The following is a 21,456-nucleotide window of genomic DNA, read 5'->3' as shown; positions in this document are numbered from 1 at the left end:
CTCATGTAATTTACTTTTACTTTTTATTTTTCTACTTTGTTCTTATCACACATAGGTACAGTGTCTATGGCACTATTAACTTATTAATTTTAATAGTGTAATTATGTACCTTTTCCTTGAAATTTTTAAAATTATTATCTTTGATAGAATAAATATACATGGAATAATTAGAATTAAATTATCAAAAATTGTGCAAGACTAGTCACTGCAAAATGGCAAGCACTATTATTTTTTTAATTATTATATTTTCTTTTTTTGAGAAAGCAAGCAAGCAGGGGAGGGATAGAGGGAGAGGGAGAGAGAAAATCTTTTTTTAAAAATATTTTTTAATGTTTTATTTATTTTTGAGAGAGAGAGAGTGTGAGTGGTAGAGGAGCAGAGAGAGAGGGAGACACAGAATCCTAAGCAGGCTCCAGGCTCTGAGCTGTCAGAACAGAGCCCAACACAGGGCTTGAACTCACAAACTGTGAGATCATTACCTGAGCTGAAGTTGGATGCTTAACCAACTGAGCCACCCAGGCACCCCTAGAGAGAAAATCTTAAGCAGGCTGAGTGCCCAGCGGAGCCTGACTTGGGGCTTGATACGGGGAAGGGTGGGGGGGGGGGTGGAGAGGGGTTCAACATGGGGCTCTATCTAACACCATGGATCATGACCTGAGCCGAAAATCAAGAGTCGGATGCTTAACTGATGGAGCCACCCAGGCACCCCTTAAGGGCAAACATTTGAGGGAAGTTAAAGATCTATGTAAATGGAGAGACATATGACGTGCGTGTGTTGAAAGAGTACATATTTTTAGCAATGTTAAAATATCAATTGCCCCCAAATTGATCAGTAGACTCAGTAAAATATCAGCCAAACTCCCAGCAGGAATATTTGTAGTAACTGATCACCTCATTTAAAAATTCATGTAGGGGCACCTGGATGGCTTAGTTGGTTGAGTGTCTGACTTCGGCTCAGGTCATGATCTCACAGTTCATGGGTTCAAGCTCCACTTTGAACTAGCTAATGTCAGCACAGAGCCAGCTCTGTCCTCCTCTCTCTCTGCCCCTTCCCTGCTTGTGCTCAAAAAATGAAAAAAATTCATATAGAAATGCCAAAGACCTAGACTAGCTAAGAAAACTGAAAGTAAGAAGAAAGTTGGAGGATTAACACTACCTAATTTTAAGATTTATGAAGCTACAATTATCATGATAATATGGTATTGATGTCAAGCTAGATCAAAAGGGTGGAGAATTCAAAAATAGATCACACATATATGGACAACTGAGTTTTGTTGAATTTCAACAGATGAAATTCAGTGAAGAAAGGACCTTCTTTTCAACAATGGTGTTGGAACAAGTTAAAATATATGTGTAGAAAATGAACTTTGATCCAAACCTTACGCCATACACAGAAATCAACTGAAAATGGTAAAAAATATAATTGTAGAATGCCACACTGTTAACCTTATTTAAAAAATACGAGAAAAGTTTTGTGACTTTGGGTTAGGCAAAGATTTCTTAGATACAACATCCACAGTATAATCCATTAGTTAAAAAATTGATGAATTGGGCTTCATCAAACCTAAAAACTTCTGCTATTCAAAAGACTGTTAAGAGAATGAAAAGACCAGTTACAAACTGGGAGAAATATTTCCAAATTGTATCAGATAAAGAAGTTCTATCCGGAACATAAAAAAGACTCTCTAAAGTAACAAATAAGAAAACAAACAGCTCATTAAAGGTAGACGAGAAGATTCAAACGGATCCTTCAGCAGAGAAGCTATAGAAATGTCAAATTAGCAGGGGCACCTGGGTGGCTCAGTCAGTTAAGTGTCCGACTTTGGCTCAGGTCATGATCTTGCGGTTTGTGGGCTCTGTGCTTATAGCTCAGAGCCTGGAGACTGCTTCAGATTTTGTGTCTCCCCTTCCCTCTGCCCCGCTTACGATCTGTCTCTCTCTGTCTCTCAATAATAAATAAATGTTCAAAAAAATTTTTTTTTAGAAATGTCAACTAAGTACATCTTTAGACCATAACAAGTGACCAGCAAGGATGTGGAGAAAATACAACTTCCCAGATGGCGGGAACATAAAATGTTACCACCACTTAGGAAAATAGTGGCAGTTTCTTAAAAAGCTAGAGAGAACCTGTCATATCATCCAGCCATTCCACTCCTAGGTTTTTATTAATCTAGGAGAAATCAAAGTTTATGTCCATCCAAAGAGTTGTGCATGGATAATCATAGCGGCCCTATCTGTAGTAGCCAAAATTGAAAATGACCCAAATAGCTATCAATAGGTGAAGAGAAAAACAAATTGTGGTATATCCATACAATGGAATCCCCCTCTGCAATAAAAAGGAACGAACTATTGATTAGAGCACCTATACGGATGAATCTCAAAGTTATTATGCTGAGGGAATGAAGACCTATAAAAAATACATATTATGTTATTTCCTTATATAACATTTTAGAAAATACAAACTAATCTATAGTGACAGAAAGGAGATCAGTTGCTGTCTGGGGCTAGGGTGAGGAAGCAGAGAGGGGCAGGGGAGGATTATAAGGTACTTGAAGAAACTTTTGAGAATCTAAGTATGTTCATTATCTTGTTTGGGTTAATGGTTTCACTGGTAAATACATTATGTCAAAACATGTCAGATTGTATACTTTAACATGTGTAGTTTACTGTTGTCAAGGATTTTTCAATAAAGGTATTAAACTTTTCAGTAATATATTTATTCTATTTTCATTTATAACTTTCTTCTTAAATTTTTTAAAATGTGTATTTATTTTTGAGACAGAGAGAGAGAGATTGAGAGAGAGAGAGAGAGAAACATGAGCAGGGGAGGAGCAGAGAAAGAGGGAGAGAGAATCCCAAGCAGGCTCCATGCTGCCAGTGCAGAGCCCCGATGCAGAGTAGAACTCATCCACCTAAGCTGCAATCAAGAGTCGGACACTTAACTGTTGGAGCCACCCAGCCGCCCCAAGAGGCTTTAAAAAATTTATTTTATTTGAGTATAGTTGACACAATGTTACATTAATTTCAGGTTTACAACACAACGACTCAACTTCTCTATACATTATGTTGTGCTCCCAACAGAGTGTAGCTACCATTTGTCACCATACAACACTATTAGAATATCACTGACTGTAGTCCCCATACTGTCTGTGCCTTTAATTCTGGTGACTTTTTCATTCTCTAACTGGAAGCCTGTGTGTCCCACTCCCTTTCACCCGTTTGCCCATCCTCCCTTCTTCCCCTCCGGCAACTCTCAGTTTGTTCTCTGGATTTACACATCTGATTCTGCTTTTTGTTTGTTTATTCATTTGTCCCCTCCCTATACCAGGAAGAGAAAGAATCCTTATCGTCAGAGACTGGAAATTGATGCTGAAATGGATCTGTACAAATTTACTGAAATAACCCTTGTCTTCCACTTGTTTTGCATCCCTTTGCCCCTACCCTACATTTCCTAGTTTCTTCCCCACAATTTACTACCCATAGCCCATACCCTTTTTTCTTAAAAATTCTTGACAAGTTGATTGTTTTTTTGTTTAAAAGGTATAGAAACTTCCTGCTCTGGTCACTTAAGATATTCACTCTCTCGTGAAGGCTTCCATGCACGTGTAAGAATTTAAAATGTGTATGCTTTTCTCCTATTAATTTGTCTTATGCCAGCGTAAGTGAGACCCAAGGATAGTAGAGAATTTTTCCTCCCTTACAGAACTTATTGAACACCTACTGTTTTTACATCCTTCACTTACTTTTCACAAAACAGAAGACATATCTTTTTATACCCATTTTACAGATGAATAAATTAAGCCCAAAGAAGTTAATGGAAAGTGGCAGAACTGGCCCTGAAATCCATGTTTGACTGATTCCAAAATTATGGTACTTTCCATCAAACCACAATACAAGAATCACAGGTAAAGAGTTTGGGGAGGGGGCACGTGGGTGGCTCAGTCGGTTAAGTGTCCAACTTTGGTTCAGGTCATGATCTCACAGTTTGTGAGTTCAAGCCCCACATCCGGCTCTCTGCTGACAGCTCTGAGCCTGGAGCCTGCTTCAGATTCTGTGTCTCCCTCTGTCTCTGCTCCTCCCCTGCTCGAGCTCTGTCTCTCTCTGTCAAAAATACACATTAAAAAAAAAAAAAAAAGAGTTCTGGGGGCAGAGAATAAAATCCCTAACTCTTTCTGAGGAAGTCACTGACGGCTTTGCTATTGAAGAAACCCTATCACTTGAGAGGTAGTCAAGGCTCTCAAGTATTTAGAATGTTAAGAGAGTGCATTATTGATGAACCAAAGGCAAATTATATACTATTCCTCAGGCAGAAGTAATGTTTTCTTCCTGATTGCTTCTGTAGTGCAATTTATAACTCATCTATTTCATATCTCAGTGAGTTACACTGAAGCTTGTAATTGACAATTACAGTGGACTAGAAGCTGCCATTTGTATTTTAATAATGCCTAATATTTTAAAGCACCTACTGAGATCTGTGTGAAATACTCTTAAAAAGATACTTTATTATTTACAACTCCGTGAGTTAGATACTATTAACTATCTCCATTTTAGAAGAAACAGACTGCAACATAAAAATTATCTACAAGTGTAAAATAAAGAAAACCCTTAAGCCATATAAAATTAGCAAATATTTTTGTGTATAATTTCGTCTTGGAGCTACATTAAACATCAGTGATAGTTAAGAACAAACACTTGGCAGTTAGACACACTCAAATGCATGTGTAAATTATATTTCGAGCCACTTACAAATACGAATTGCACTGGTATTATTATCTATTTATTATGTATAATAAAGTTGAGTAAGCTTTCAACTCATTTCTAGAATTTGATGTAAAGTAACACCATTTCAAAAACACAAGTTAAAACAAATGTAGTTTGTTCAGTACGATGTTAGTTTTTTTACATGGCCTTACTTTGTGTTCTTGGAGATGAGGATACCTAAAGCCAATGTTATGTCTAAAAAGCTATATTTAATACTCTTAGTATGCTACACATGATTACGTGTTCAATGAATGCTTACAGAATTCTTCATGATGCTGATTATAATCCTCTGCATCGCTAAGGGCAGACAGCTGTTTACTAGAGATATTAATGCAGGACGGAGCACATACGTGAAGCAGTAAATAACACACGAAAGTATGGTGACCTCTTGTATCCAGGTTCTCAACTTAACCATATATATTCATTTCAACAGTCCTTTTTTCTGCCTTCTGAATCTTGAACTAATTCTTAAACCAAACATGTACAAGTTTGGGAGTGTCTATCATGTCCCTACCTGGGCCTCAAAGATGAAAGCTACACAAGCTTCCTGCTCTTATTGGGCACACAGTCGGCTTCATTAGCAGAAACCAGTTTGGGAAATAACCTGGAACGCTGGCGTAGGTCACGAACTCACGCTCCAAATTTTTGTTCCAAATCGACAAAAGGTAGGCGCTGGGATACCCGCCCCCTGAAGCCCCTGTCAGTCAACCTGTCTGTGGGCGGGGCACGCCCAAGAGCTTTTTTTCGTGAGCATAACTGCGCATGCGCTCCGGGGAGGCGGGTGACCCTGAGAAGTTGCTGTCGCGCAGTGCGCGGCTTAAGACGTAGCGCGTGCGCAGGAGCTCAGCGCAGAGGCCTGCCGGAAGCTAAGATGGCGTGTGTGTGTTGTCCAGGCCGCAGTTGGCGCCTTATCAGTATCTAAGCCGTGTGTTTTGTGAGGGGCCGTGGCAAAGGCCCGTTCTCCCGCCATGGCCCGGCATCGGAATGTTCGAGGCTATAACTACGATGAAGGTATGTGGCAGGGTCTTGCCGGGACGTCATTGTCGCCGTTCCAGCTGGGATTCCAGCCCGTTGGCATACACTTTGATCTGTGAGTTTCTCGTTAGTGGTGCCAGGGTGGAATTCACAGCAGGCTCAGTTGGAGAAAATAACAGTTCATCTGAATGCCAGCGAGTGGCGTTGTTTTATGTCGTGATTTCTGCCCTCTGGGATTGGTTTTATTTTAGGGCAGGAGAGGTGCTGCACGTCGTCCTATGGGGAGGACATTTGCGGAGGTTGGGATTCGGTGATGTTTGTGCACGTCACCTCTCCCTCCCATTGTTTCCTCCCAGGTCGGGTACACAGTTGCCTACTTCTAGGTATTCTCTTCCGACCCCACTTTAAAAAATGCCCACGAAATGATGCTCGCTTGTAAACGACGGATTGATTTCATGCTTACCTTCAATTGTTAGGCTGTAACTATTAGATATACATGGTGAATCTTCTGTGTTTGTTCATGCATACATTTTGTGTAGAACCTGGCTTGAGCTAATTGAACTTATGTTGTATGAGTTTCAAGTTAAATTGGAAACTTAGGAGACGATAAAAAAGATATTAAAACGGCCTAATTAATAAGTGGATCACATGATCTTGAGGTGTATACTCCGTTCTTGGTTGATAATGCTCAATATAAATGTTTTTTGGAATGGGAAAAAAAGCAACACTAGAAGCAAGGGGGCTCCGGAAAGTACTTACTGATTTTTAAAAATGAAATAAAAAATGTGCATATGAATGTTCTCTAGGAGTTTAAAAGGAGTTAGCATTAGTTTAGGATAAGTGGATCATCTCCTTGTAGTCAACAGTTTTAGGCATCACCAAGCATCATACAAACTAAAATTATAAACAAATATGGAGGACTGCAAAAAAGGAGTTAAGACCTGTTGCTTTTTAAAGTGCTAATAGTCTAAGTGTGCTTAATATGTTAGTGGTTGTTATTGGCACTGTCAACAGATTATTCTAGAACATCAGTATGCCCTAACCATAGTGAAGGGTAGCTAACACCCTGTACTGCATTTGGAGATTCCCCTCGCCAGCCTGGCACATGTTAGGTTCCTGGTGTTCACTTCAGATTGGAGGTCGTTTTAAGTGTATGCAGTGGATTTATTGCATGTGGATCGCTGCTACCTGAGAGATGACTTTAGGCCCGAGAGATAGTTTTGCAGTTATGACAGGAAAAGTATGGATAGGCCTAATTGCAATGTACTCATTTCTTCAATAAGTATGCATAATCTCTTCAGCCAACATTAATTGAGTGCCTATTCTTCATTAATTGGGTGCTTGGAGTACTGCTCCAAGCTTTGGGGAAAAATAGTAAGATGTTTGAGGGACTGTAGAGGGGGAAATACACAAGTAACCGATGATTCGAGTATGACATGCTACAAAAAGTACTCCCAAGATGCTGTGGGAGCTACTGCTTAAGTGAGAACACCTTATTCCCGAGTGGGTTGGAGGAGTTTAAAGCAGGATTTCTGTGTGAAGGAAGGCTTCCTGGATGAGCGTTGCGGGGCCTGTGGGAGTGAGTGCTAAATATCTTTTCACCTGGGCAATCCCAGGTCAGGTTGTTTTTTTTGGTCTTGTTTCTTTGGAACAATTGATGACGTCATAAACAAGCTGTTCCTGTAGCATGGGAGGTTCCTCCCCATTTCCTGCTTATAAAAGTTCTCATTTTAAGGGTCCAGTTTATTCCTCTTTTTTTTCCCCCTAGTTAATGTTTCCTTTGTATTACTTTCAAATAATAATTTGAAAATTCTCAAAAGTAATATAACTTTATTAGAGTATGTGCTTTAAAACCTATTGGTTCCTCAATTTAACTCTCACTTTGTTCTTCTCTGTTGTTTGGATAGTACCTTACATGACTGCCTTTAGCTAATGCTCAATTAGCTACTAATTTTTAATTTTTTTTTTAACGTTTATTCATTTTTTGAGAGACAGAGAGAGACAGAGCATGAGCGGGGGAAGGGCAGAGAAAGAGAGGGAGACACAGAATCCAAAGCAGGCTCCAGGCTCCGAGCTATCAGCACAGAGCCCGGTGCCAGGCCCGAACCCATGACCTGTGAGATCATGACCTGAGCCTGAGTGACCTGAGTCACTCAACTGACTGAGCCACCCAGGCACCCCTCAGTTAGCTACTAATTTAAAAGTGCCAGGAGGGCATAGTCCATTCTTTATTGTTCTGTTAACTCTGTTACATTTACTCCAGTAGCTGGTAAAATGCTTTATGTGCAGTAAATATTACAAAATTTTGTCAAGGAAAAGAACCACTTTACAAAAATCCTAGGACAGAATTCTCTTCATCTTTATTTTTTTATTGGGAAACAGAGTGCTAGCGGGGGAGGGGGGAGGGAGGGGGGGCAGAGAGAGAGAGAGAAAGGGAGAGAATGAATGAATCCTAAGCAGGTTCCACCCCCATCTCACAACTGTGAGATCTCTTGACCTGAAGTGAAATCAAAAATCAAGAGTCGCAGGCTCAACTGACTGAGCCACCCAGGTGCCTCTCTCTTCATCCTTTTATATTGTGGCACTGTTGGGGCGCCTGGGTGGCTTGGTCGGTTGAGCATCTGACTTTGGCTCAGGTCATGATTTCGAAGTCCATGGGTTCGAGCCCCCACCCCATGTATGGCTCTGTGCTGACAGCTCAGAGCCTGGAGCCTGCTTCAGATTCTGTGTCTCTCTCTCTCTGCCCCTCCCCCACTCATTCTCTCTCTCTCTCTCTCTCTCTCTCTCTCCCTCTCTCTCTCTCTCTCTCTCTGTCAAAAATAAATTAACTTTATTTATATTGTGGCACTGTTAGGGTCACTTTCAGTTGGAAAACTAACCTGGTAAAAAAGATTCTTGCCTTTAATGTCTAATTTTTTTTTTTTTTGTAAATGACTCATTTATAAGTTGCTACCTTAGGATTGTGATCTAATAATTTATTGACTGGTACATATTTTTATCCAATAGTTGTATTTGTCTAATTTTTCTTTGCCATAAACATTTGGTTTCAGCATTTGAACATGCTGTTCCTGATACATAAATACCCTGAGAAACTAGGTACCTATCCTTTGGAGTTAGTTTCAATACTACTTTCCTGGGGATCTTTCTCTAGCCACCGCAGTTCCAGTTCTGTTTTTGTTGTTCACGTGTGTGTTCCCAAATCAGTCTGTATTTCTCATGTCTTAGACACTTGTCATATAATTTTTTAATTGCCTGTTTTTTGTGTTTGGTTCCTGTTAGAGTTTAGGTTCCTATAGATCTGGGAATGTGCCTGTCACTCGCTGTTGCCCCTCAGATATCTTTATTAGTCCTTGGCATAGTCTATCATGTGAATAAATACCTTTATGTAAATATATTTATGTTTCTTGGAGGTTTTAGTTTTAAATTGTTTGATTCATTACTTTATAATAAAACAAGAATTAATTTAGTTCCAAACATGTGCTAGGTAGTTGGCTAAGACAAAGCCTTGCCCAGAAGGAGCTTGTAGTCTCATGGAATGACATAGATGTATAGTGCTTTGAAGACAGACAGTTGGAGGAGTGTGCTAGAGAGTAAAAGTGGTAGGGGGCTTGCTGCTCTACGGGAATGGTCAGGGAAGGTAGTTGTCAGGGAAGATGTATGCAAACAGGTGACATTTGAGCTGGAACCTTAACTAGGAAAAAGAAGCAGCTTTAGGAAATCTGGGCAAAGTGCATATTCTGGTCACTAGGAAAAGAAGTCCAATTAGCGTGAACAGAGCACAAGGGAGTTTAGGATAAGATGGTTTTTATAGAAATTAGCTTGACGTGAAGAAAATCTGTTTTCATGGTCTGATTGTATACCCTGTGCTAGTCGATTGTATGGGAAATAAATGCTTAGGTCATAGAGAGCACTTGGTGAAAAAAAATGAATGGATGGCTTATTTCAGGTTTTAACACCAGAGAGACAATTCAAATTTGTGGCCTGTGGTGTTATCATTTTTTGATTGCATAAAGTGAAAACTTGGAAAAGTTTTAATGAAACCCAATTAGCTTAAAAAAATGAAGAACTGTGTATGTCTTTTTAAAAAAAAAATTTTTTTTTAATGTTTATTTCTGAGACACAGAGAGGCAGAGCATGAGTAGGGGAGGGGCAGAGAGAGAGGGAGACACAGAATCCAAAGCAGGCTCCAGGCTCTGAGCTGTCAGCACAGAGCCCGGTGCGGGGCTCAAACTCACAAACCATGAGATCATGACCTGAGCTGAGGTTGGTCACTCAACCAGCTGAGCCACCCAGGCGCCCCAGAACTGTGTATGTCTTTATGCATAAAGTCAGTAAGTACCTACTTTGTGGATAAAATTTTTAGAATTTTTTGGTAAAGCAGACATTCCAAGTTCCTGTAATTTTGAGGGATAGTTTAGTTTGGAGAAAGTTCTGATGCTTCCTTGTTAATAACTAAGAATATAAAAAGAACTTGTAAATAAATTTATCTTTTGTGTTTTTATTATAGATTTTGAAGATGATGATCTCTATGGCCAGTCTGTAGAGGATGATTATTGTATTTCGCCATCAACAGGTATTTGATTTCCATTATTTGGGGGTTTAAAAATGTTAAGTAAGTATCATTGTCATTCTAGGACTAGAGTGTTCCATAAGGCTATAATATTATGTAATGTTTAAATTGTATGTTAACTTTTAAAGGTGTATAAAATCATTTCTTTACCTAAGAAAAGAATTTAAAGTATTGATTTCATCATTTAGCTTCCAACAACAATTTGAAGAAAACTTTGAAAAGTATGTTTTTTTCCAACATTCTTTGTAACATGCAGTTAATCTAAATTGTACTGAAATGGTAATTTAGTCAATAATGAAAACCTAAAACTTTTGAAAGCAGATAGCAATTAACTTTCTATACTCAGGGATCTCTTGAATATTAGAAACATTGAGGTGTTACACATAGACTACGTTTCATATAGTACTTCAGTTTACTGTTATATAGTTTGTTAAATAAACCAAATATATGTAGTTCAGACTTCTGATGGAGCCAAAGAGTCATGTAGAGTTCATTTTTCAGTAGGACTGGGCATCAGTTTGTATCTCCTGCCTACCTGCTGAAAGAGGTAGGCAAAGTGGCAAAGGCCACTGTATAAAGAAAACATGAAACATTCATATATTCTTTTCAGCAAATACATAATGTTTGACCAGACCTTTTCTCATAATTTCCCTAATAATATATTTGTCTTCAAATTTCATTCTGTTCTATAAACAGTTAGTTAAAATGCCCTGCTCAATTTTACTATGCTGTGAAAGGGTAAAGTTAAATACAGTTAGGTACAACATAAGTATAATTCACAGCACTCATTCTCTACAAGTTTAAGGGCTCTATATTAAGGGCTTAATATAATTAACATTCTATCAAAATCCACTTTGTCTTTAATCCCATTTAGTCTCTGAAGCTGCCCTATAGACCTGTACCTGCTTCACTCTCACTTTCAGTCTCTGATGACCAAATATGTCCCTTCTGACTTTTTAGAATTCCTCTTCCCTATAAAGCAGAGATACTCCACAACTTGTCTTAGCACCTCTCCTTATTCCTCTGAAATGCATCTAGCTCTTGATTTCTGCTTTCCTCATTTAGCCTTACTACTAATCAGGGCCTTTCCAATTTTGCTCTAGTGTTACACACTTACCATTCAGGATCCTGTTAGGAGATAGAAATTGTACCAGTCATTTTGCCAGAGAGTATTTATTTATTTATTTATTTATAATGTTTGTTTATTTTTGAGAGAGAGAGCACAAGCAAGGGAAGGGGAGAGAGAGAGAGACACAGAATCCAAAGCAGGCTCCAGGCTCTGAGCTGTCAGCACAGAGCCTGACGCGGGGCTGGAACCCATGGACCATGAGATCATGACCTGAGCCGAAGTCAGACACTTAACTGACTGAGCCACCCAGGCACCCCTGCCAGACAGAATTTAATACCAAAAATTGTTAACTAGGTTTTAGAGAACAAAAAAGTGCAAAAAGGGCGAGCAAAGTGTCAGGGAGGTGGTAACTTCAGGAAACATTTACAGTTCTGAGTTCCTGGAGGAGCACGTGGGCGAGGTCAGACCCAACCTTTTAGAAGCTCCTGGAGGTGCTTCTAGCTGGAACTTAGACCTGTGATAGGAGGGTGCTGCTTTGCTTCTGAAGTTCAGAGGAGGGGCTGTGGAACGGAGACTCAGACCTCTGAGGAGGGGGACAGTGCATGGTTGGTACCGGTGCCTGCAAAAGGACCTTGTGAACCTGGGATTCAGCCTTTTCAACAGGGAGTTCTAGTCAGCAGGCTGGTCAGGGTGTCTGAGGGATGTGGGCAGGGGCACACTGAAGCTGGTTCTGGGAGTTTTGGGAAAACTGCTAACTGGTACTAACTGCTGTTACTGCAGCGTGCAGTGTTGCTGGGCTGATGGGGGATGGACAAGAAGCAGAAAGGAAAGGAGCACGTGTCTTCCTCTTCTGACCTCCCAGTCTCCCTCTAGCATCTCCCCATTGGCTGATCCTAAAAGGGAGCCAGCTGTCAAAGAAATGAACTTCCTAGGGACTGCAACCCCAGCATCACAAAGCAGAGTAAAGAAGACTGGGTTACAAGCTCAGAGATGGCTTAATCCTCATGCCTTTAGAGCTCCGTTGCTGGGATTTAAGACCACATTTTGTAGGGATGAAGGGTAAAAGAAATTTCATTTTTTTCAAGGTACCTCTGAGACACTTGCCATTTGCAGTGTTAAAAAAACTTCATGGGTTAACCCTTTGGGGTTCCTGCGATATACTGTCACAGTCGACTAGGCGATAAAGTGATATCTGGTAGCACTAACTTTATCACTCATATTTTAAGTGCAGTGGAGAGCATGGCATGTTCATGAAACTGAGAAGATGATGTGGGTGTGATAATTAGATTGGACTATTTTATTTTATTTGAGAGAGAGAGAGCAAGAGCGAGAATGCGCACCTGAGCAGGGGAGAGGGCCAGAGGGAGAGAGAGAGAGAGAGAGAGAGAGAGAGAGAATCTTAAGCAGGGGCTTGGTCCTGGGACCCTAAGATCGTGATCTAAGCTGAAATCAAGAGTCAGACACTCAACCAACTGAACCACCCAGGTGCCCCTAGATGGGAGTTTTTAAAAAAATCTCTTACATAGTAGAGACTGGATTGAAGGTAGTACATTAGGGGATGTACATAGATTAGTTTGGAGATGGGTTTATTAATCTAGAGGAGATGAGGATATTTGAGGACAGTGTTCTCAAAGTGTGGTCCAGGTACCATCAGCATCACTGGGGAATTTATTAGAAAAGTAATTCTTGGCCCTGTTCAGAGGGGGGCACAGCTGCTCTTTTATTTAATAAGCTCTCCATAGTCTGTTGATGTTTGCTTTGAGAATCAAAGTTTAGGACAAGGGTGGTAGCATTCGATTTGGAGATAGATTCAAGAGATACCTTACAGGAATTAAGGGCTACAGGATTTGGAAGTTGGTTGAATCTGGCTTGCACAGTGTGGAAACCTTTGTAGAGAGAGAGACTGCCGAAAGACATCTTAATCTTGCAGGCTAACACATTCATTTATCTAGGCTTATCTGGATAACGTATTCTTAATCTCGTGTAAGGAACTGATGGCATACCACGTCAGGCATTCAGAGGGTGTTTTTTTTTGTGTGTTCATGGCCTCGCTTTCTTGAGGTCAGAGTTTATCCCTTTGTCTCTCATAGGTCTTGACGGTGTGTCTTGTGTGTGGTTCATTTTCAGGATAGTTTTACTCCTTGAGTTACTTCTGTACTATACGCCAAGAAGTCAGTGACTTTATTGAACTGGGAGGTACAATGAAATGGTTTTGAGTTTTTTCTGTGACAAACTGTGTTTTTAACAAATGCATGTGGTTTGGGGACTTTTAGTTTTTCAAAACATGTATGCAATAGTGATGTTAGATCAGAAACTTATTTTTCTTTTTTAGTGATATATTTTCCAAGTGATTTTCAATAAAAAATGAATAGTGTTAGAAGGATGCTCTGTTCTTAAAGAAGCAGCCAGTGTCGTTGAAGAGCTGATCATATTCATGGTCTTATGAATTCTGATAATTGAGTGATTTTTATCAATTAATAAGAATTTTTCTAAAATTCATCAGCATATGTACGTTTTTGAACTCCAGGTAGGCACCGTTGTCCTGATGGAAATGGAATTTCTAAATGTTACAGCTTTTTTTCCTTTGGAAAGATTGACTTTGATATTGCGTGTTGAACATAGTCAAGGAATTGAGGATGGCAAAAAGAGCCTATATATACAACTTTATTTGAACAGTTGTGGGTTTTGTTTTGCCTACTGTAATTGGAAGTGTTAAAGGATAAACTGAGGCATGTTGCAATTAGTAAGAATTTATTCGAACAAACACCAGTTTGAATCAGGCAGCTCCAAACTGGAAGTGGTTACAGCCCCCCCCCCCCCCCCCACCAGATTGGACTAAGGGACAGGGTTTTTATAGAGAAGATAGGAAACAAAGCAAGGAAATTATTTGATTGACTATAGCTTAAAGGTTGCATTATTTGAGAAAGCCTAGTTGGATTTTTGTGATTGGTGGTTCTTTTTAAAAATTTTTTTTAATGTTTATTTATTTTTGACAGACAGACAGACAGTGCAAGTGGGGGCAGGGCAGAGAGAGATGGAGACACAGAATCCGAAGCAGGCTCCGGGCTCTGAGCTGTCAGCACAGAGCCTGACTTGGGGTTCGAACCCACAGGTTGAGTTGTGATATCATGACCTGAGCCTAAGTCTGAAGCTTAATCAACTGAGCCATTGAGGTACCCCTGATTGGTTGTTCTTCTTAATCCTCAGGCTTAGGAGTTGACTCTGGCTTAGTTTTCCATTTGTTATCAAGGCATTGGAGCCACTCAGTCAAAAGGCCTCCAATGATTGCTTAAACAGTAGTATTCATTCCATTCCAACTCAGAATCTTTATTAAGCATCAATTAATGTATAAGAAAAACCCAATTCTAATAAATTTATGAATTAATTTGGTATAAGGAAGTATGTTAAATGTCCTCTTCAAATGTGCCAAAGTGGTATGGTGGGTGGAACATTAGTCCTGCCTGAAGGGTCTGGGAAGGCTTCTGGAAGGACTGGGACATTTGGGAGGAAGAATGGCATCTTAGAGGAAACAGTAGTGCTTGAGCAGTGGCCTCTATGTGAGGCTTATTTGAGAACACTCATTTGCAGCAGGAAAGAGGGCTGGGAACGGAAATAGGCAAATTCTGGAAGGCAGTTTTTAATTTTTGGTGTGTCGTGTCAGCTTATTGGAGGTTTTTGAATAAGGGGTAATATTTTTGGAAAGGAACTGGTGACCATATACAAAGTGGACTACAGGGGGATTTGTAGGCCAGTTTTTCCTAACTTTCCCTGATATCAGTCATCTGGGAATAATGTAAAAATACAGATTCCCTGGGGGTGCCTGGGTGGCTCAGTTGGTTAAGTGTCAGACTTGGGCTCAGGTCATGATCATACAGTTCACAAGTTCAGGCCCCGCTTTGGCTCTGTGCTGACAGCTTGGAGCCTGGAGCCTGCTTCTGATTCTGTCTCTCTCTCTCTCTCTCTCTCTCTCTGCCCTTTGCCCACTCGTACTTCGTCTCTGCCTTTCTCAAAAATACATAACACATTAAAAAAATACAGATTCCGGTCCCGTTTCCAGCATCACAGAATCAGAACCTCCAGAGGAGGAAGCTCAGGCAGTTGTATCATTAATGAGTGCCTCTTACATGATATTCAATTTAAGGTGTTTAGGGAACAATTTGAGGCAGTTTAGGAGTCAGGTTTTGAATTCTTTGAAATTTCATATATGTTTAAATGCCTTAAGTTTTAAAAGTAATTATGGGTGTTCCAATTTTTCAGAAAGCATTTCCATCAAAGTTTGTGATTTAAATTTAGAAAAGAATTGTATTTTGTATTTATCCTTTTCTCTCCTCTTTCTTTCTCTTTTTATTGTATTTCTTGCCTTTTGGGTTCTCACTTCAACTTCAGAGATTTGGACTGTTTCTTCCCCACTAGTAGCTATTTTCCCTGGGGACTTTTTCTACCTTCTTTCCCGCCCCAATTCCCAGCAAATCCAGCCAACAGCATTTCTAAAACAGTAGCCACAGTGTAGGTTTCTGAGTTGGATTTGTGTGTAGGTTGGGGATAAGAATCCATCTGCCTCCCCCCCCCCCCCCCCCGCCCCAGAAAAAAAATAGTTCCTCTGAGGTTGAGTAGCAGCCTGGATATTGACAACTTCCTTTTCCCTGTCAATATTTCCTGAGTGAAAATTGTTGAGGGAATGATCTGATTTTTTTCCTTACTTAATTTTTGATTTTCCTCAGGGTTTTCCTCACAGTTGAAAGATAAGAGAAGAAGTTAGGGAAAGTATTTTTGTTTGTTTGTTTGTTTGTTACTTTTAGGCTAAACTGAGTAGTTTATTACAGCTAGGAAAATAATTTATAAATTGCCAGGCACAAAGTGGTCCAGTTTACATTTCTTAGTACCCCATTTATTATTAATTAATTAATTAATTACTTTAATGTTTATTTTTGAGAGAGTCAGGGAGGGGCAGAGAGGAAGACAGAGGATCCCCAACAGTCTCCATGCTGTCAGTGCAGAGCCTGATGTGGGGCTTGAACTCATGGACTGTGAGGTCATGACCTGAGCCAAAACCAAGAGTTGGATGCTTAACCAACTGAGCCACTCAGGCATCCCACCCCATTTCATTATAATAGCAGTGCTCTATTCTCCTTGTACTAGAGGGAGATAAATAGGGGTATATATGCAACATAATATGTGTATTATTAAATAAAAAGATTTTTTTTAATGTTTATTTCTGAGAGAGAGAAAGAGAGACAGAGCATAAGTAGGGGAGGGTTAGAGAGAGAGGGAGACACAGAATCTGAAACAGGCTCCAGGTTCTGAGCTGTCAGCACAGAGCCTGACATGGGGCTCGAATCCAGGAACCATGAGATCATGACCCGAGGCAAAGTCAGACACAACGAACTGAGCCACCCAGGCACCCCCATAATATGTGTATATATTTTTTTAATGTGTGTTTATTTTTGGCAGAGAGAGAGACAGACAGAGCATGAGTGGGGGAGGGGTATAGAGAGAGGGAGACACAGAATCTGAAGCAGGCTCCATGCTCTGAGCTATTAGCTCAGAGCCTGACGTGGGGCTCGAACTCACGGAGTGTGAGGTTATGACCTGAGCGGAAGTCAGACGCTTAACCAACTGAGCCACCCAGGTGCCCCTAATATGTGTATTTTTTGAAAACCTTAGGGTCTTCAGAATTGTATACAAAAATAACAGAACTGGGAAAAAATAGGATCGTGACAGATCACTCAGCCTGTAAAGTACTGCAAAAACAGTATTGAAAATGCTTGCACATTTGAAAAGCTACCTTAACTTCCTAATAAAGAAATATTCCAGTAACTATAAAACTTTAAATTTTTAAAAAAGGTAAAAGCTTAACAGAAATGTGAGAAAGAATTAAACTAACAAGTCATGTTGCAAAGGCAAAATGCTCACAGATCTTGGAGAGTCAAGAAGCAGTAGGCATGCACAAAATAAGTCACAGGTCCTCCAAACTGAGCCTAGAGGAAGAATGTGGCGCTCTCTGGCTTTATGGTACGGTCACAGTTACGGTGTAAGCTGTGGTAGACGTTACTTTGTACCTGCTGCTTTTAGGTGATGATGCAAAACATCGAAGTGGGGGCAAAATCTCATAACCAAAGCGACTTGAATGTTTTACCCTCATCGTTCTCCTGTTTACCATTTGGTGTGAGTAGGTTGTGTTAAGGAAACACGCAGTATGGCAGAATAGCCACACTCTCTCTCTTACTTGTTCTCTTTGTCCCAGGTGTCTTCCACCTGCTCCTCAGTTTTTCTGATGTTCTTACCTCATTTTGTATAATCGCGCCAGTCTTCAGTGACTGTGCCTCTGTAGCACTCATCTGTACTACTCATTTGGCTTTTAAAATGCATCATTACGTTTTTTTCTTTGCTTTTACTACTAATCTCGAAGGCCATCGTTTATATAGTCTATGAATAGATAGCACTTATGCCACAGCTCTCTGAGTAGGGGTATTACACATAAGCCATAGCATTATCTAGTGTTTGTATGTGCATTATTTATATGCATTGGTTATAGACTTTATGGTTAGTTTCTCTTTCTTTCATAGGTCATGCCTTCCTGAAAACATGCACAAAGGTTCAATGTGGGAACACTAAGCAGTAGACTTAAGTGTTATGTGCTCTTCCAGAAAGCTAAATACTATAAAATCCCTAGGAACACTTTGCGTGTAGAATACTGTATTTCTACCCTCTGTCTTTGTAACTTTCTATCTTTCTTAACTTATTCTTTAATTATATTTCTTCACAATTGAACACAAGCTGCAGGAATTGAGGTCAGTGGGCATCCAGCTGAGGTGGAAGAGTCAGCCCTGGGGGCGTTCATGATGATTTTTCTTCTTTGCTCACTTATATTTGGTTGATGATACGCAGACATATATTGACACTTTCATACTTTGGCTTTCCTCCTTTTAATGAAATATACAATACCAGTTACACATTGAGGGATGACACTGAGTGCTATAGAATGGCACAGGCTGATGTCTGAAAGTCAGAGTTAGGTATGTGATGCTATTATGCAGTGTAGACAATGCGTGATTGAAAGGAGGTTTTCTTTTTTTTTTTTTTTTAAATGTTTATTTATTTTTGAGAGAGACAGAGACAGAATGTGAGTGGGTTAGGGGCAGAGAGAGAGGGAGACACAGAAGCAGAAGCAGAAGCAGGCTCCAGGCTGTCAGCACAGAGCCCGACGCGGGGCTCGAACTCATGAGCTGTGAGATCATGACCTGAGCCGAAGTTGGACGCTCAACCGACTGAGCCACCCAGGCGCCCCGAAAGGAGGTTTTCAAAAATTAAGGTCTATGATTTTGATCAACTGTTGGGTTCAGACAAAATTAGCGATTCTCAGAAAGTGAAAATTAAGTTTTTAGTATTTTCTTTTTTTTAATTTTTATTTAAAAATTTTTTTAATGTTTGTTTATTTTTGAGAGAGAGAGAGAGAGAGACAGAGACAGAGCATGAGTGGGGAGGGGCAGAGAGAGAGGGAGACACAGAATCCAAACCAGGCTCCAGGTTCTGAGCCATCAGCACAGAGCCTGACATGGGGCTTGAACCCACGAGCTGTGAGATCATGACCTGGCTGAAGTTGGACGCTTAACTGACTGAGCCACCCAGGCACCCCTTTAGTATTTTCTTAATTGTACAAATAAGCAAGTTTGGTATGTGGTTTGAAATTTTTGTTCCAAAGAAGAGAATATGGTAGGGAAGATGGGGTGGTAGGCAGGGATGAGGTGTTAGGAAAGGTAGTGTTTGAAAACCGTGGCGAGTCAGCTTGGTGAAGGTTTTGGAGATAAAAAGGAGGATGATTGTAGAGGCCAGTGAGTAGTTAGTAAGGACGTCTGAGCAGGATTTGGAGTATGGTGTGTTTTGTCCCTGTTTTGTTTTTAGCTATTACTACAGAATGTGGGTAAATGGCTGTAGGTGGTTGGTCAGCATCTTTTGTTTTTATTTTCACTTTAAAAAAAAAAGACTTACTGGAAAGTGGCTGTGCTACAGCATTCTTCCATCATTTTCTGTTCTAGCTGCTCAGTTTATTTACTCACGACGTGACAAACCTTCACTTGTTGAGCCTGTAGAAGAATATGATTACGAAGATCTGAAAGAGTCCTCCAATTCTTTTTTGAACCATCAGCTAAGTGGAATTGATCAAGGTATAGTAAAAAGTAGTTTATCCGTGCTTCGTGTTTGAAAATGATTGGTAATCAGTATACCAGAATTTTTCAGTTTTATTGTGACTGTTCATGATAGTGATGGTGGGAAGGAATGGTACAAATATATCTTGTCTCGTCAAGGGAAATTTACATTTTATTAAGTGTATTTTATGAGGAATGTATGGTTAACTGTATGGCTGAAACATTGGTTGTGTGGCTATTTAACTGGAATTTTTGACTGAGATCTTTGTTTTATCTCTTCAGGAGAGAAACTTCAGTGATTTGTTTTCTTGTAGCAATATTTATTATTTCATAAGCTCTAATAGGGAAAGAGATATATTGTGGGTAAAAATATAATCATTATAAATAATTTTTGCCAAGGAAAGAGGAGAGTTGTACATCCTAATATAGTTTCAAATCCCTTTTTTTAGTTTTCAAGATTGAGTGTTCTTCCATGGCACCATTTAAGTACAGCCTTTTAATTATTTTCTGTTCTAGCTCGTCTTTATTCATGCCTTGATCACATGAGAGAGGCACTTGGAGATGCCGTGCCAGATGACATATTGGTCGAAGCAGTTCTGAAGAACAATTTTGATGTGCAGAAGGCCTTGTCACTGGTTCTGGAGCAAGATAAAATGCAGAATTTGAAGGTCAAGAGTGAGGGAGCAGCATCCACAGGGAAGACTGCAAAAGGTATGCTTTTCCTTGTTCTCCTTTAGTGGTTTTACAGCTAATGTTTTAAAAGAGGCACTGATTTGCTCAGGCTGTTAAGAAATATGGGCGGAACATTTTGCATGTTACAGTAATCCTGATTTTCATCAATTGATTTTCCACTTTGTGAATTTTTAAGCTGAGCGCTTTGTTTTCTTCCCTCTGTTACAGCTTGTTTTTTCATAATTTCCCTTTGTTTTGTAACTAGCAGGATATAGGGGAAATAAAATCAGACAAAAACAAGACACTTGTTGCTTCTTGTCAGTAGCTTAGAGAGCTTTTTAATTATTGTTGTTTTTCTAACTCTAATGGGTCAGGAGGTGGAAATTAATAGCCAGACGATTAATTACAGAAATCCCTTTATTTTTATAGTATTTATAAATATGTTAGTTTTATTGAAATACCATAAGTATCATACTACTGTTTCATTTCAAAGCCAGATCTTTAATTTTAAATTTATAGAATTTGGGGTTAAGCTTGGAAATTGAATTGGCATAAGAAGGGAACTGAGGTACCTCTGTAATAATTGGTATGGTATCTGTCAGTACGACCATGGTGATTTATTAACTGGGCTGGTATTTCCTGTAACCTGAGGACTAGATTTTTTACCACATCAAAGTCGTATGCAATCTGTTACTATGAAACAAGGATGGGTTTTATTATCTATTTAAATTAAAAAAAAATTTTGATGTGGAGGCACTTGTAACTGACCCTATGAAAATGAGTCTTTAATATTTCATCTTTATTAATAGTTTATCCCAGAGATGACAGGATGTTATTTGTTTGCTTGTTTTTAACACATTAAAAATATAGGAGAAGATAAACCTAGTTCTTTTCATTGGTCTTTTAATTGTTTTGAATTTGAGATAACCATGACGATAATTTAAGTACATTAAAACCTCACATTATAAAATTTGTGAAAAGTAGAATATTGACTAACTTGATATTTACATTTGTATATATTAGTGAACAAAGTATGAAGGTCACTGTAGATGGTTAAAGGAAGGTAAAATTCCTTTATTATTGTTTTTTTTAGAGTGTTCACTTATTAAATAATGATCAAATATTTGATCGCTTTATTCATGCTGTAATCATAAGAAACATTTAGTAATTAAATGCCTCATTTCATGTTTCCTTTTGGTTGCTGTGACTGTCTTCTGCATATGTCAACCTATTCATCTGAAAATTAATGGCTTTTGTAAGGT

General features: G+C 39.4%; 1 protein-coding gene across 3 annotated transcripts in view; it reads left to right on the top strand.

The window, feature by feature from the left end:
- Nucleotides 1-5,535: 5,535 nt before the first annotated feature.
- Nucleotides 5,536-21,456, top strand: part of HBS1L (HBS1 like translational GTPase) — an 87,790-nt gene continuing 71,869 nt past the window's right edge. Inside the window, exons 1-4 of one of the 3 annotated variants that reach the window (XM_058735356.1) lie at nt 5,536-5,772; nt 10,244-10,309; nt 19,412-19,540; nt 20,039-20,233. In XM_058735356.1, the coding sequence (XP_058591339.1) occupies nt 5,730-5,772; nt 10,244-10,309; nt 19,412-19,540; nt 20,039-20,233 (433 nt within the window). In that variant the 5' untranslated portion in view covers nt 5,536-5,729. Of the gene's footprint in view, nt 5,773-10,243; nt 10,310-19,411; nt 19,541-20,038; nt 20,234-21,359; nt 21,455-21,456 lie in introns of those variants that run through there. The other 2 variants (XM_058735355.1, XM_058735357.1) reach the window with 2 other exon arrangements.

This window comes from Neofelis nebulosa, chromosome 6, assembly GCF_028018385.1.
Source record: "Neofelis nebulosa isolate mNeoNeb1 chromosome 6, mNeoNeb1.pri, whole genome shotgun sequence".
Lineage (NCBI taxonomy): Eukaryota > Metazoa > Chordata > Mammalia > Carnivora > Felidae > Neofelis > Neofelis nebulosa.
This window is presented reverse-complemented; position numbering and strand designations above follow the sequence as displayed.